The following is a 17,251-nucleotide window of genomic DNA, read 5'->3' on the forward strand; positions in this document are numbered from 1 at the left end:
CTACTACTACTACTGTTACTACTGCTACTACTACTACTGCTACTACTGTTACTACTACTACTGTTACTACTACTACTACTGCTACTACTACTACTACTACTGCTACTACTACTGTTACTACTACTACTACTACTACTGTTACTACTACTACTACTACTACTACTACTGTTACTACTACTACTACTACTACTACTGTTACTACTACTACTACTGTTACTACTACTACTACTACTAATGGTACTACTACTACTACTACTACTGTTACTACTACTACTGCTACTACTACTACTGCTACTACCTCGAGCTTGGAACTAGAAGGTTCTATGTGCAGAAAGATGATTCTGAGAGAATTTGTTTGAAAGTTCTGAATACTAATTGGTTCGAATGGTGTCAACTATTTTTGAATTTTATTATTTTGAACGTAACAACATGTATTGGGGTATTTATAGTACCATATAGGTAGTGAACAAGGCTATGTCAATAACTACATTTCCACACAAATGCAGATTGAACCTTATAGTCCCAAGTTCTCCATTTGCATTCGCCCCATGGCTTCTTCTTCTACTTCTACTTCTACTACTACTACTACTACTACTACTACTACAACAACAACAACATAGTCACAGTATATTGAGTCACACACTGGAGTAGTACTGACTGATTGATGTACCTTTCCAGACAGTGATCTGAACTGATCAAGGAGCCGTTTATCTCTCAGTGATTTGGAGGATAGTTCTCTGTCGTGATTGGTCAAGGGATGTAGAACACTGGGGAGGATGTATCTAGCTGTTTCTTATTGGCTTTCATAAACTGGCTGGGTCGAGCCCTGAATGCTCATTGGCTGACAGCCGTGGTATATCACAGGTATGACAAAACATATATTTTAACTGCTTTAATCAGGTTGGTAACCAGTTTATAATAGCAATAAAGCACTTTGAAGGTTTGTGGTATATTGCCAATATACGGCAGGTAGCCTAGTGGTTAGAGCGTTGGGCCAGTAACCGAAAGGTTGCTAGATCGAATCCCTGAGCTGACAAGGTACAAAATCTGTCGTTCTGCCCCTGAACAAGGCAGTTAACACACTGTTCCTAGGCCGTCATTTTGAATAAGAATGTGTTCTTAACTGACTTGCCTAGTTAAATAAAGGTTAAATAAAGGTTAAATAAATAAATATACCACGGCTAAGGGATGTAACCAGGCACTCTGCGTTGCGTCACGCAAAGAAAAGCCTTTAGCCGTGATATATTGGCTATATACCACACCCCCCCGGGCCTTATTGCTTAATTATACTGTACATGACAAGTGTGAAACACTGGGGAGATGTATCCAGCTATTTCACATTGCCTTTTATACTGTAAGGCTTGATCTGTTATTACTTCACACAATGACAGTAGAACAAGATAATGTTCAGTCTACATGGAGAGACAGTCACATGAGACCTGGCTAATCATTATCCATGAACAAAGTTCATTATCCCCAAACCAGTTTCAAGGGTAAACCTGTTCAGAGAGTAAATAAATGACCATGTCTGTAGCCTGACTTCCAGCGTGACTGTCTAGCAGGTCACATACAACTGTAACATTCTGGAAAGTCCCTTCCCTTAAACCAGCTATGTGGTTAAATATCTCCAGTTTATAGATCTGAGAGGAACAGTTTATCTGAGATGTGGACACCTCAGTCATCAGCTGATGTGAAGGATACAGGTGTAACTCTGTGCTGGAGCGGAGGAAGCTGGGAATATCTGACACCGTCACCAACTGAACCAGGTCTAGAACAGACCGGAAGTAATGGAACACCTGGAGAAAGAGGGGAGGAGAGGAGAGGAGAGGAGAGGAGGAGGCTTTAGATTTATATATTACCGTAAAGCTGATATTATACACACAACACAAGCGGAAGCCGTTATGCTGATATTCAGTTGGCATGTTTCAGTACTTTCATTGGCCTCTAACTTTACAGCAAGGTCAGCTTTGTTCAACGACTGTATCAGGTATTATCAGACTGTGTGTGTAGCTAGGCCAGTTTAATAAGTAGCTGGCATAGCTTTCACCCCATCAGCTCCCCCCCTCTCTCCCTCTCTCTGGCCCGGGATTAGCTCCACATCCCATTTCCCAAACAAGGGACAGAGACAGCTCCTTCACAGGTCACCGTATAGAGATAGAATTCCATCGATGCAAAGGCTGCTTTCTGCTTTTCTCCTCAACCTCAGCCTTGCAAACTAAGAGTAGAAACTACCTAAATACTTTCATTAATAGCAACTCCAAGTAGGCCTAAAGCTAAGCTTCCTGAAAGTGCAGTAATGCATCTGCTTTAGGATGAGTCACATCTAAATACAGACATGGAGTTACAGCTGGCCTGGCCTGGGAGTTACAGCTGGCCTGGCCTGGGAGTTACAACTGGCCTGGCCTGGGAGTTACAACTGGCCTGGCCTGGGAGTTACAACTGGCCTGGCCTGGGAGTTACAACTGGCCTGGCCTGGCAGTTACAGCTGGCCTGGGAGTTACAACTGGCCTGGGAGTTACAACTGGCCTGGGAGTTACAACTGGCCTGGGAGTTACAGCTCTGCCTTTGAGTTCACACAGAAGTTCTCTGGTGGGAATTGTCAGGAGCGAGGGGAGGCAAGAGGGGATTGGACATATGGTCCTGGGTTCTCTGAGAGGTGAATTCTTCATAGAGGGAGCAGCCAGGCCAGGTCCACTGACTACTATAGAGCCTTCTCCATTATCATACCAGGCCCACTGACTACTATAGTGCCTTCTCCATTATCATACCAGGCCCACTGACTACTATAGAGCCTTCTCCATTATCATACCAGGCCCACTGACTACTATAGAGCCTTCTCCATTATCATGCCAAGCCCACTGACTACTATAGAGCCTTCTCCATTATCATGCCAAGCCCACTGACTACTATATAGCCTTCTCCATTATCATGCCAAGCCCACTGACTACTATAGAGCCTTCTCCATTATCATACAAGGCCCACTGACTACTATAGAGCCTTCTCCATTATCATACAAGGCCCACTGACTATTATAGAGCCTTCTCCATTATCATGTCAGGCCCACTGACTACTATAGAGCCTTCTCCATTATCATGCCAGGCCCACTGACTACTATAGAGCCTTCTCCATTATCATACCAGGCCCACTGACTATTATAGAGCCTTCTCCATTATCATACCAGGCCCACTGACTACTATAGAGCCTTCTCCATTATCATGTCAGGCCCACTGATTACTATAGAGCCTTCTCCATTATCATGCCAGGCCCACTGATTACTATAGAACCTTCTCCATTATCATACCAGGCCCACTGATTACTATAGAGCCTTCTCCATTATCATGCGAGGCCCACTGACTACTATAGAGCCTTCTCCATTATCATACCAGGCCCACTGATTACTATAGAGCCTTCTCCATTATCATGCCAGGCCCACTGACTACTATAGAGCCTATATACACAGTACACCACACACACCATATCCCCTATCTAGTACACCACACACACCATATCCCCTATCTAGTACACCACACACACCATATCCCCTATCTAGTACACTACACACACCATATCCCCTATCCAGTACACCACACACACACACCATATCCCCTATCCAGTACACCACACACACCATATCCCCTATCTAGTACACTACACACACCATATCCCCTATCCAGTACACCACACACACCATATCCCCTATCTAGTACACCATATCCCCTATACACACAGTACATCCCACACACCATATCCCCTATCTAGTACACCACACACACCATATCCCCTATCCACACCGTACACTACACACACCATATCCCCTATCTAGTACACCACACACACCATATCCCCTAAACACACAGTACAGCACATCCCCTATATAGTGCACTACTCAGACACCCTATTCCCTACAGGACACTACACACACCATATGCCCTATCTAGTACACTACACACACCATATGCCCTATATAGTACACTACACACACCATATGCCCTATATAGTACACTACACACACCATATCCCCTAAACACACAGTACACCACATCCCCTATATAGTGCACTACTCAGACACCCTATTCCCTACAGGACACTACACACACCATATGCCCTATATAGTACACTACACACATCCTATCCCCTATATAGTACACTACACACATCCTATCCCCTATATAGTACACTACACACCCTATCCCCTATATAGTACACTACACACATCCTATCCCCTATATAGTACACTACACACACCATATAGTACATTACACACCCTATCCCCTATATAGTACACTACACACATCCTATCCCCAATATAGTACACTACACACCCTATCCCCTATATAGTACACTACACACACCCTATCCCCTATATAGTACACTACACACACCCTATCCCCTATATAGTGCACTACACACATCCTATCCCCTATATAGTACACTACACACCCTATCCCCTATATAGTACACTACACACACCCTATCCCCTATATAGTACACTACACACACCCTATATAGTGCACTACCTTGAACCTCCTCCACCACAACACCCACCTCTCTCCTTCAGTTCCACAGAGACAACAGATGGTTAGTCATGGTCTCAACAACACCATAAACACAGAACATGAGCACAATTACTTTTACTACAATCACACTCTCCCAGAACCACAATAATCATCATCATAGATACTATACTGCCTGGCACGGAACGAAAAGGAATTTAACTAGCTAATCAATATGGGTGTTGTAAATCAGCTGTGTGTACCACGAGTAAACAGTCCAGGAGTTTAATAACTGAGCGTGTGTGTGTGTGTGTGTGTGTGTGTGTGTGTGTGTCCATCGCTACATAGAACAGCCATGATTCATCTGTAGTGGAAAACTCATTAGAGCAACACTCTGGTTTTTATGACAGCAGAGCCTGGAGCGGAGAGACAGCAACATGGACACTAACTGAGCTCACTCCCTCCCTCGCTCTCTCTCCCCCTTTCTGTCTCTCTCTCTGTTTCTCCCCCTCTCTCTCTGTTTCTCCCTCTCTCTCTCTGTTTCTCCCCCTCTCTCTCTGTTTCTCCCTCCCTCTCTCTGTTTCTCCCTCCCTCTCTCTGTTTCTCCCTCCCTCTCTCTGTTTCTCCCTCCCTCTCTCTGTTTCTCCCTCCCTCTCTCTGTTTCTCCCTCCCTCTCTGTTTCTCTCTCTCTCTCTCTGTTTCTTTCTCTCTCTCTCTGTTTCTCCCTCTCTCTCTCTCTGTTTCTCCCTCTCTCTCTCTCTGTTTCTCCCTCTCTCTCTCTCTGTTTCTCCCTCTCTCTCTCTGTTTCTCCCTCTCTCTCTCTGTTTCTCCCTCTCTCTCTCTGTTTCTCCCTCTCTCTCTCTCTGTTTCTCCCTCTCTCTCTCTCTCTCTGTTTCTTTCTCTCTCTCTCTCTCTGACAGAAACACCAACCGTGTTAGATGGCTGAAGCTAAATAAGTTATTTGTATTTTATTAAGCAGTGTTTTATTGAAAAAGTGTGATTTGTGGATGTTTGAACACCTTAAGGGTGAGTCTGCTTTTAACCCCTAAAACAACTGATTTTATTAAAAGCTGTGTAAAAACATGTGTTCTTATTTGGCAGTGTCTCCGTGAGTAAAGATGCTTACTCTGGTGGCAGGACAGTGAGTCAGTAGCTAGTAGAACTGGAAGGTTGGAGGTAGGGTAGGACAGTGAGTCAGTATCAGACAGAACTGGAAGGTTGGAGGTAGGGTAGGACAGTGAGTCAGTAGCAGACAGAACTGGAAGGTTGGAGGTAGGGTAGGGTAGGACAGTGAGTCAGTATCAGACAGAACTGGAAGGTTGGAGGTAGGGTAGGACAGTGAGTCAGTAGCTAGTAGAACTGGAAGGCTGGAGGTAGGGTAGGACAGTGAGTCGGTAGTAGACAGAACTGGAAGGTTGGAGGTAGGGTAGGACAGTGAGTCAGTAGCTAGTAGAACTGGAAGGCTGGAGGTAGGGTAGGACAGTGAGTCAGTAGCTGACAGTGGCCAGACTACAGTGGCACACTAGTTGTCTGGTTAGTCAGGGGAGGATAGGATAGGACTACTCACCTCCGACTGTAGATTGTGGTCAGAGTTGGTCTGGGAGGGAAGGATATGTTAGGATAGGATAAGGTGGGGTTGGATAGGGTGGGGTAGGATAGAATAAGGTGGGGTAGGTTAGGGTGGGGTAGGATGAGGTGGGGTAGGATCGGGTGGGGTAGGATAGGATAAGGTGGGGTAGGATAGGATAGGGTGGGGTAGGATAGGATAAGGTGAGGTAGTATAGGATAGGGTGGGGTAGGATAAGGTGGGGTAGGATAAGGTGGGGTAGGATAAGGTGGGGTAGGATAAGGTGAGGTAGGATAGGATAAGGTGGGGTAGGATAGGATAAGGTGGGATAGGATAGGGTGGGGTCGGATAGGATAAGGTGGGATAGGATAGGATAAGGTGGGGTCGGATAGGATAGGATAAGGTGGGGTAGGATCGGGTGGGGTAGGATAGGATACGGTGGGGTGGGGTAGGATAGGGTGGGGTAGGATAAGGTGGGGTAGGATCGGGTGGGGTAGTATAGGATAGGGTGGTGTAGGATAAGGTGGGGTAGGATAAGGTGAGGTAGGATAGGGTGGGGTAGGATAGGATAAGGTGGGGTAGTATAGGATAAGGTGGGGTAGTATAGGATAGGATGGGGTAGGATAAGGTGAGGTAGGATAGGGTGGGGTAGGGTAGGATAAGGTGGGGTAGGATCGGATAGGGTGGGGTAGGTTCGGGTGGGGTAGGATAGGATAAGGTGGGGGGTAGGACTACTCACCTCTGAGTGTAGCTTGTGGTCAGAGTTGTTATGGGATCCTGGATCAGAAGGCAGCAGGCTGTACCATGTCTCTCTATCCTGGGCTCGGAGGGAGAAGCCTTCAAACCTCACCTCAGAGGCAAACTGTCAGACAGCACAGGAGAGAAATCAATAGGACAGCATCGTTAGTGAACTCAAACTGTTTAGACAGCACAGGAGAGAAATCAATAGGACAGCATCGTTAGCGAACTCAAACTGGGTTTCCATTTTAGAAAAGAGATTTCCCAAGACAGCCTGTTCTCACTGTAATCAATACACAATACATTTTAAGAGAGTTGAAGCTAATTTACTGCATTTCTATACCATTTTTTTTTTTTTTTTAAAAATGATATTTTGGAGAGCAGCAAAAATGACCCCTGCCTTTATCACATTGGTTGAGAGATTAGTGTTTTTTGAGGTCGGTTCAGTTTCATTACAAAAACAACAACAAAAAAATTATCACAATTTTAAACATGCACTACGCAATCTGTGGGTTGAATGCTGGAACTCAGAATAAAACAATTCCTAAAATTCCCATGACTGCCCATTAATGATTCACATTACTTTAATGTTTTTTTCAGTCGTCTATATTACATTGGCTTTTTTTGATGACTATAATTTCATTCCGTCACCATCTCATCTCTATAGAGCCTTTGCTGCCTCACAAAATCAAAATGTTATTAGTTCTTTCAAGGAAATAAGGCTTGTATGACTGCTGAATACCAACTATCAATCACTTAGATCATGTATTTTCAGATAGAGAGTCCTTTGAAGCGACTGCCCTCTATCCCTCTCAATCGCACGTTCTTCTGTATCTTCTCTTCCACTCCACGTCTTGCGCCACACAGACCGGACAAGTAGGCGAGCAATGGATTATGGTCAATGTAGTTAATTACCATGTTTTCTGTGCTAAATCATGTAGAATATTGGCCTGTTGGAAACTACAACTCCCTACTACATCGCACAGTTGGGCTTGATCAAATTTATCTCCAGAGAAACTGCGCATTGATCTCACCAAAAATAAAAAATAAATTTAAAATGGAATTAAAATAATTGAACAGATATTTTTATTAAGGAGTTCTGTCCTTGAGATGTTGTCTAATAATGTTCTGTATTATGTCATGTTTCATGTTCTGTGTTGGACCCCAGGAAGAGGAGCTGCTGCTTTCTCAACAGCTAAATGAGGATCCTAATAAAATACAGAATATCAAAAATGTTGGTCCAATCAGTTGTTTAAAAACCGAAAAACAAGATACATTTCATTACAAAACACATAACCTATTAGCTATACAATTAGCCACTACACATTACCTGACATTAACTCAGCACCAGGATTAAAAACGATCATTTAATACAGACAGAGGGATCTGTTAGCAGAAAAACTATTTTATTAACAAAAAGGCAAACCAATACATTTGCTTTACAGAACGTTTTTTGTTGTTGCAGTTTTACAGTTATTGATTAACAAAATCAAAGGTCAGGGCCAATGGGCACGTTGCCTAGTGGATAATTCAGCAAAGATTACTACAAGTTTAGATAACTGGCTAGACTAACTTACCATTAACAAAATGATATACCTTTCTAACTGATATGGGTTAATTGAGTGACTGTCAGTGAGTGACATAAAATTGTGTAAATGAAGAAATTGTGCACCTTGTGTATTCTACTAATCTAACTCTCAACAATATATCGAGACTCCGACTGAGTTCCTAAAACAAAATATAATTATATATACATACAGTGGGCTCCAAAATGACTGGCACCCTGACAATGCACAAACAATACTTCAAAAAAATATAAACAATATAATTATGGAGAGAAACTCAAAATACCAACATGTGAGAAATACTGTACTGTATTAATGTTTCAATGGAACCCAACAGAATCATACAATTATTTAATACAAAACACATTTCACCAAAATCAAGGTTTCATAATTATTGGCACTCGTCACTTAGTACTTAGTGCCACCACCTCTGGCAAGGATAACAGCATGGAGTCTTTCCTGTAATGTTTGACAAGGTTTAGGAACACATTTGGAGGGATTTTGGACCATTCCTCTATGCAGATCCTTTCAAGATCCTTCACATTCTTGGGTTTGTGCTTATCAACTGCCCTCTTCAACTCAGCCCACAGGTTTTCGATTGGATTTAGGTCCAGCAACTGAGATGGCCATGGCAGAACATTGATTTTGTTGTTTGTTTGGTCTCATCTGACCAGAGCACCTTCTTCCAATCATCATTTCAATTACGTTTGGCAAACTCTAAGCGCTTGTGTCTGTGTCTTGGGGTCAAAAAGGGCTTTCTTCTGGCAACCCTTCTAAAGAGCCTGTGGTTGTGGAGGTGGAGTCTGATGGTGCTTTCTTCTGGCAACACTTCTAAAGAGCCTGTGGTTGTGGAGGTGGAGTCTGATGGTGCTTTCTTCTGGCAACCCTTCCAAAGAGCCTGTGGTTGTGGAGGTGGAGTCTGATGGTGCTTTCTTCTGGCAACACTTCTAAAGAGCCCGTGGATGTGGAGGTGGAGTCTGATGGTGCTTTCTTCTGGCAACACTTCTAAAGAGCCCGTGGATGTGGAGGTGGAGTCTGATGGTGCTTTCTTCTGGCAACCCTTCCAAAGAGCCTGTGGTTGTGGAGGTGGAGTCTGGTGGTGCTTTCTTCTGGCAACCCTTCCAAAGAGCCTGTGGTTGTGGAGGTGGAGTCTGGTGGTGCTTTCTTCTGGCAACCCTTCCAAAGAGCCTGTGGTTGTGGAGGTGGAGTCTGATGGTTGACATTGACTCTATATACAGGGGGTACCGGTACAGAGTCAATGTGGAAGCTATATACAGGGTGTTACAGTACAGAGTCTATATGGAGGCTATATACAGGGGGTACCGGTACAGAGTCAATGTGGAGGCTATATACAGGGTGTTACAGTACAGAGTCAATATGGAGGCTATATACAGGGGGTACCGGTACAGAGTCAATGTGGAGGCTATATACAGGGTGTTACAGTACAGAGTCAATATGGAGGCTATATACAGGGGGTACCGGTACAGAGTCAATGTGGAGGCTATATACAGGGGGTACCAGTACAGAGTCAATGTGGAGGCTATATACAGGGGGTACCGGTACAGAGTCAATGTGGAGGCTATATATACACCCCCTAGTGGTCAAGTACATGGATACAACAGTCAAAATACTTGTAAAAACCATTGACTGACTGACTAAATAATCTTACCTTTTTCTCTCTGATGAGAACACCTCCTCTCCATAACTCCCTCTCATCAATACAGGTCATGATGCTACTGGGATGTACTACTCTGGCTGACAGGTTAGAGGCTGGCTTCTGCCACCTGGAGGAACAAGCAAAAGAAGGATAGACTATCAGTTTATCTGTGTATTTAGCCATTCAACAACTCTATGCTGCCCTCTAGTGGTAAAATGGAGATCACACAGGTACAACTGTTGGGAGGATTCCAGTGTCAACTGGGCTCGTCATTTAGTATAATAGTTATTTGTCCTTACCCAGCGTGGTGTTCAGTCACTATGGTTATCTTGGCTGTGTGCCATGTCTGCATGTGTTTCAACGAGCCAATCACAGGGAGGAAGTCCTTCAGCTTAGGAGCTTCTTCAGCAAAACCCAGAAATATCACATCTAACAGTGCTTTTCCTGGGGGAGAAACAGAGTCAGCCATAAAACACCTAGTAAACTGACACAAATATCAGATCTTGCAGAGCTTTTCCTGGGAGAGAAAGAGAGGGGAACAGAGTCAGCTATAAAACACAACACAAGCCACGGCATGTAGGAAATATAGAGAACTCCTGGATAAGATATGTAGAGGAATCTTTCTCAGTCTGGCCAAATGAACCAAGGTGAATGGAGTGAGTTACCTGGAGGGGGAAGCTTGTCTGATAACAGGTGTAATCCCTCTGCTGCCTCTTCATACAACCTGCAGTCATCACAAATCAGAACTTTATTCATACAACTATCCATTTATTCAGCCCTGACAGGGCCCTACCTTTCAATACAGCCCGGAAATGTGATATTCAGAAGTTCTAGAACATCTCAGAGGAAATAAGGTCAACTTTGTATGTTTGCTTCCACACTGCAGAAGTAGTATTATGGAAGAGCACAGAGCTGGGATGTGCAACAGAATTAAAACAGGGCTCTATGCTGACATGTTTCACAAGGAGCACTAAAATAAAATATTTGAGAGTGTTTTAATGATAAGAAATTACTAGACGTTTTTGGGGTGTTCTATGCTAAATCAAGCACAATGTACCCTCAAATATTTGAGTCACTTAGGCGAGACAAAAATGTTCAGCTGGCCCTTTAAGGGCGGGAGGTTGCCGCGGTAACGGTGACACTCGCATGTCTGACTGAGTCCGCCACACATCTATTTTTAGTTGTCAGTGTAAGTCTAATGGTGGCACTGTAGAGCCCTGTGAACATCACTCATACTGTGTCTGCTGTGGGTCAGGCTGGTCAGTCTTCTCCTCCTGCTCATCCAGAGCACTGAGACAGGCCTCTATAGTGCTGGGGCTCTCCTCCTGCTCATCGTTCTTCTGACAACTACCCAGCTCCTCCCACTCTGTACTGCAGAACTACAACCAGAAACAGGAAGGATGGCAGTCAGTCAATGTGGTCAGTAGGTGATGACAGTCAGCCAATGTGGTGAATAGGTTTGAGGACCCCCCCCCCCAAAGAAACAGAAGACTGTGATGAATGTGTCATGTATAACTGATGAAATGGTTGGATGTTGTGGCAGACATCTCCACATCTCCATAAACACAGAGCAGGACATAGGCAGACATCTCCACATCTCCATAAACACAGAGCAGGACATAGGCAGACATCTCCATAAACACAGAGCAGGACATAGGCAGACATCTCCACATCTCCATAAACACAGAGCAGGACATGGGCAGACATCTCCACATCTCCATAAACACAGAGCAGGACATAGGCAGACATCTCCACATCTCCATAAACACAGAGCAGGACATAGGCAGACATCTCCACATCTCCATAAACACAGAGCAGGACATAGGCAGACATCTCCATAAACACAGAGCAGGACATAGGCAGACATCTCCATAAACACAGAGCAGGACATAGGCAGACATCTCCATAAACACAGAGCAGGACATAGGCAGACATCTCCATAAACACAGAGCAGGACATAGGCAGACATCTCCATAAACACAGAGCAGGACATAGGCAGACATCTCCACATCTCCATAAACACAGAGCAGGACATAGGCAGACATCTCCATAAACACAGAGCAGGACATAGGCAGACATCTCCACATCTCCATAAACACAGAGCAGGACATGGGCAGACATCTCCATAAACACAGAGCAGGACATAGGCAGACATCTCCATAAACACAGAGCAGGACATAGGCAGACATCTCCATAAACACAGAGCAGGACATAGGCAGACATCTCCATAAACACAGAGCAGGACATAGGCAGACATCTCCATAAACACAGAGCAGGACATGGGCAGACATCTCCATAAACACAGAGCAGGACATAGGCAGACATCTCCATAAACACAGAGCAGGACATAGGCAGACATCTCCACATCTCCATAAACACAGAGCAGGACATAGGCAGACATCTCCACATCTCCATAAACACAGAGCAGGACATAGGCAGACATCTCTACATCTCCATAAACACAGAGCAGGACATAGGCAGACATCTCCATAAACACAGAGCAGGACATAGGCAGACATCTCCATAAACACAGAGCAGGACATAGGCAGACATCTCCATAAACACAGAGCAGGACATGGGCAGACATCTCCACATCTCCATAAACACAGAGCAGGACATAGGCAGACATCTCCATAAACACAGAGCAGGACATAGGCAGACATCTCCACATCTCCATAAACACAGAGCAGGACATAGGCAGACATCTCCATAAACACAGAGCAGGACATAGGCAGACATCTCCATTAACACAGAGCAGGACATAGGCAGACATCTCCATAAACACAGAGCAGGACATAGGCAGACATCTCCACATCTCCATAAACACAGAGCAGGACATGGGCAGACATCTCCACATCTCCATAAACACAGAGCAGGACATAGGCAGACATCTCCACATCTCCATAAACACAAAGCAGGACATAGACAGACATCTCTACATCTCCATAAACACAGAGCAGGACATAGGCAGACATCTCTACATCTCCATAAACACAGAGCAGGACATAGGCAGACATCTCCACATCTCCATAAACACAGAGCAGGACATAGGCAGACATCTCCACATCTCCATAAACACAGAGCAGGACATAGGCAGACATCTCCACATCTCCATAAACACAGAGCAGGACATAGGCAGACATCTCCATAAACACAGAGCAGGACATAGGCAGACATCTCCATAAACACAGAGCAGGACATGGGCAGACATCTCCATAAACACAGAGCAGGACATAGGCAGACATCTCCACATCTCCATAAACACAGAGCAGGACATAGGCAGACATCTCCACATCTCCATAAACACAGAGCAGGACATAGGCAGACATCTCCACATCTCCATAAACACAGAGCAGGACATAGGCAGACATCTCCATAAACACAGAGCAGGACATAGGCAGACATCTCCACAAACACAGAGCAGGACATAGGCAGACATCTCCACATCTCCATAAACACAAAGCAGGACAGAGTTGGGTCAGAACGACATCCCTGACTAATACCAGACATTCCTTGACATGACACTTACCTGAGATGTCCCATGGCATGTCTGGACAGCAAAATACCACCTCTGTGAGGCTGGACCACCACTCAGAGAGCAGGCTTAGGAGGCAGATGAGAAAGATGATAGAATCACATTTAGCAAATGTTACTTAACCCCTTACAATGTTTAAAAGCAGTTATACATATTGCAATCGTTTCTGCAAGCAAGACACCTGACATACACAAACAATGCATTGGCTTACCTGGAAACAGAGAACCCCTCCGTTTTGAATTACAACTGGCGATGCTCCCCAGTTTATCATATATCTGTTTGGCAGCCTCCAATGCTGTAAAATAAACGATTACAATAATTCAAGAAGTTATGACTTACATTTACAAGAACACCACCATTGCTCATAGTATGTTTATCATCCTTTCTACTATAGATGGCTCTGCTGCTTCCTACTACAGTAGGGAACAACACGAAATCCGAGTCCGCTACAAAGCTATGGTTAACGTACCCTTCGCGCATTTATCCTCTTCTTGGTTAAAAGAAACAACTAGCACGTACCGATCCATTCCTCTGAATACTCTACCATCAGTGTTCAGTATAAATGTAAATAAAAAGTTGTGTAGACTTTTTTTCGTATTATCAAATTCATTTCCGCGCGCTCTCTCTCTGGTAAAACGGAAGTTGTCATCTAGAGTTCTGGTGACGTCAAGGCGCGACTTCAAAATACAACCGGCGGGAAAATACATGTTTAATGACCATGAGCGATATTATCAAAACCAAATATTGTTTGGCATATTCTTTGATCGTTTTCGCCCTAAAATATACCAATATCATCGGTTACATATTATTCACCGAAAATGTACTAGTTATCCATTCAGGATTTCAAGAACAGATTTACAATTTGGACACAGGAACGGAGTTCTTTTATCCATGTTTCGACTCAATACAACGCTGCACCATCTGCTCACATTGGGGGTCAATCTGGAATGATGTGCTCGTAATTCAAGTAGTATGTCCAGTTTTACTAAATCTGCCCAGGTAATACTTTATTTGTTTTATATGTAATTGTATTTAGAACCAGCATTAAATGTGTAAATGTGTCAGTTATATGCAAAACTCATCGTTATCCGATGGTACATGTAGCTAACGTTAGCTAGCTAGCTATCCGCAATCTGTCCAGCTAGCTAATCTCTTTATTAATCGTAGTCTTAAATTACAGTGGGATCTTTTCTTGCAATGATTTATTGTATGAATATAATCCGTGTGCCCAAGCCAGCCTGCAGCTACATGTTTGTGGCTTGAGAGCTGACAACTGTGTGTTGATGAGGGATGCTGTGCTACTACTGTGTCTGAAACTCTGAATTGACTTGATCTCTCTCTCTCTCTGTTCTCCTGTATTCAGCAATGGGCTACCTTTGCCAGGTCGTGGTACCTGATAGACGCTCGGATGCAGCCTCCAGGGAAGATTGCCACTATGTGTGCAATCAGGCTACAGGGGAAACACAAACCTATCTACCATGCACTGAGTAAGTAGACAGCTAGCTAGTATGCCCGTTTTAGAAATGATGTGTTTTCCTGAATGTGTGTGACTGTGCAATACAGTCTGCAGTTGATTTGAGTATTTCATTTTAGGTTTTATTCACAGCCAGCCAGGACATATTGTTTGTGGCCATAACAATGACCACATGGTGGCGCTAAAGTATCACTGTGAAACCAATAGACCCCAACCATGCACATAACCAGAAGGCATAGTACCCACACAGCACTTATTTTTCATCAACTGCCTTCAGCATTCCTTCAAAACCTGTGTCTATTCACACTCATTTGATTTGACTGTGAGGTGAATGCCTCGTCACCTGATGTGAAGGTCTATGTGTGGACAGGGACCCTGAGGGACATGTGTAACCTTTAACCAGGCAAGTCAGTTAACAAACTCTTATTTACAATGACGACCTACCCTGGCCAAACCCGGCCAACGCTGGGGCAATTGTGTGCCGCCCTATGGGACTCCCAATGTGATACAGCCTGGATTCGAACCTGGTACTATAGTGACGCCTCTTGCACTGAGATACAGTGCCTTGCGCCACTCGGCAGCCCCTCGGGATAGATAACCATGTCCGTTACTTTCCCCTCATCCCTGGAGCTGTGCTCTGTTAACGGTTGTGTGTGGGCAGGGACCCTGAGGGATGGAGAACCCTGTCCATTACTTTCCCCTCATCCCTGGAGCTGTGCTCTGTTAACGGTTGTGTGTGGGCAGGGACCCTGAGGGATGGAGAACCATGTCCATTACTTTCCCCTCATCCCTGGAGCTGTGCTCTGTTAACGGTTGTGTGTGGGCAGGGACCCTGAGGGATAGAGAACCATGTCCCATTACTTTCCCCTCATCCCTGGAGCTGTGCTCTGTTAACGGTTGTGTGTGGGCAGGGACCCTGAGGGATGGAGAACCCTGTCCATTACTTTCCCCTCATCCCTGGAGCTGTGCTCTGTTAACGGTTGTGTGTGGGCAGGGACCCTGAGGGATGGAGAACCATGTCCATTACTTTCCCCTCATCCCTGGAGCTGTGCTCTGTTAACGGTTGTGTGTGGGCAGGGACCCTGAGGGATGGAGAACCATGTCCATTACTTTCCCCTCATCCCTGGAGCTGTGCTCTGTTAACAGTTGTGTGTGGGCAGGGACCCTGAGGGATGGAGAACCATGTCCATTACTTTCCCCTCATCCCTGGAGCTGTGCTCTGTTAACGGTTGTGTGTGGGCAGGGACCCTGAGGGATGGAGAACCATGTCCATTACTTTCCCCTCATCCCTGGAGCTGTGCTCTGTTAACGGTTGTCTGTGGGCAGGGACCCTGAGGGATAGAGAACCCTGTCCCATTACTTTCCCCTCATCCCTGGAGCTGTGCTCTGTTAACGGCTGGAATCCTATTCTATGACTCTGTTTTAAATATTCTATTAAATGTTTCATGCTGGTTGTTGAATGACCATTCTAACTAAGAAGGGTTTATTCTCTTGTTTTATACAGTACCATTCAAAAGTTTGGACACACCTACTCATTCATTTTTCTTAATTTTTTACTATTTTCTACATTGTAGAATAATAGTGAATACATTAGAACTATGAAATAACACACATGGAATCATGTAGTAAACAAACAAAGTGTTAAACAAATCAAAATATATGTTAGGTTCTTCAAAGTAGCCACCCTTTGCCTTGAAGACAGCTTTTCACACTCTTGGCATTCTCTCAGCCAGCTTCACCTGGAATGCTTTTCCAACAGTCTTGAAGGAGTTCCCACATATGCTGAGCACTTGTTGGCTGCTTTTCCTTCACTCTGTGGTCCAACTGATCCCAAACCATCTCAATTGGGTTGAGGTTGCTGATTGTGGAGTCCTGGTCATCTGATGTAGCACTCTATCACTCTCCTTCTTGATAACATAGCCCTTACACAGCCTGGAGGTGTGTTGGGTCATTGTCTAACCACTAGGCTACCTGCCGTCCCTACACTCTAACCACTAGGCTACCTGCCGTCCCTACACTCTAACCACTAGGCTACCTGCCGTCCCTACACTCTAACCACTAGGCTACCTGCCGTCCCTACACTCTAACCACTAGGCTACCTGCCGTCCCTACACTCTAACCACTAGGCTACCTGCCATCCCTACACTCTAACCACTAGGCTACCTGCCACCCCTACACTCTAACCACTAGGCTACCTGCCGCCCCTACACTCTAACCACTAG

General features: G+C 44.7%; 1 protein-coding gene across 1 annotated transcript in view; it reads right to left on the reverse strand.

Moving 5' to 3' along the window:
* LOC139397346 (mdm2-binding protein-like) overlaps positions 1–14,082 on the reverse strand; it is a gene marked incomplete at its 3' end in the record, with an annotated part of 50,207 nt that extends 36,125 nt beyond the window's left edge. Inside the window, exons 1-10 of the mRNA XM_071144102.1 lie at positions 14,025–14,082; positions 13,767–13,850; positions 13,550–13,623; positions 11,257–11,399; positions 10,686–10,744; positions 10,320–10,464; positions 10,033–10,147; positions 6,800–6,922; positions 1,702–1,796; positions 671–737 (exon numbers count right to left, since the gene is read on the reverse strand). Of these exons, the coding sequence (XP_071000203.1) occupies positions 671–737; positions 1,702–1,796; positions 6,800–6,922; positions 10,033–10,147; positions 10,320–10,464; positions 10,686–10,744; positions 11,257–11,399; positions 13,550–13,623; positions 13,767–13,850; positions 14,025–14,082 (963 nt within the window). The remainder of the gene's footprint in view (positions 1–670; positions 738–1,701; positions 1,797–6,799; positions 6,923–10,032; positions 10,148–10,319; positions 10,465–10,685; positions 10,745–11,256; positions 11,400–13,549; positions 13,624–13,766; positions 13,851–14,024) is intronic.
* Between the last annotated feature and the right edge of the window lie 3,169 nt (positions 14,083–17,251).

This window comes from Oncorhynchus clarkii, unplaced genomic scaffold, assembly GCF_045791955.1.
Source record: "Oncorhynchus clarkii lewisi isolate Uvic-CL-2024 unplaced genomic scaffold, UVic_Ocla_1.0 unplaced_contig_9594_pilon_pilon, whole genome shotgun sequence".
NCBI lineage: Eukaryota > Metazoa > Chordata > Actinopteri > Salmoniformes > Salmonidae > Oncorhynchus > Oncorhynchus clarkii.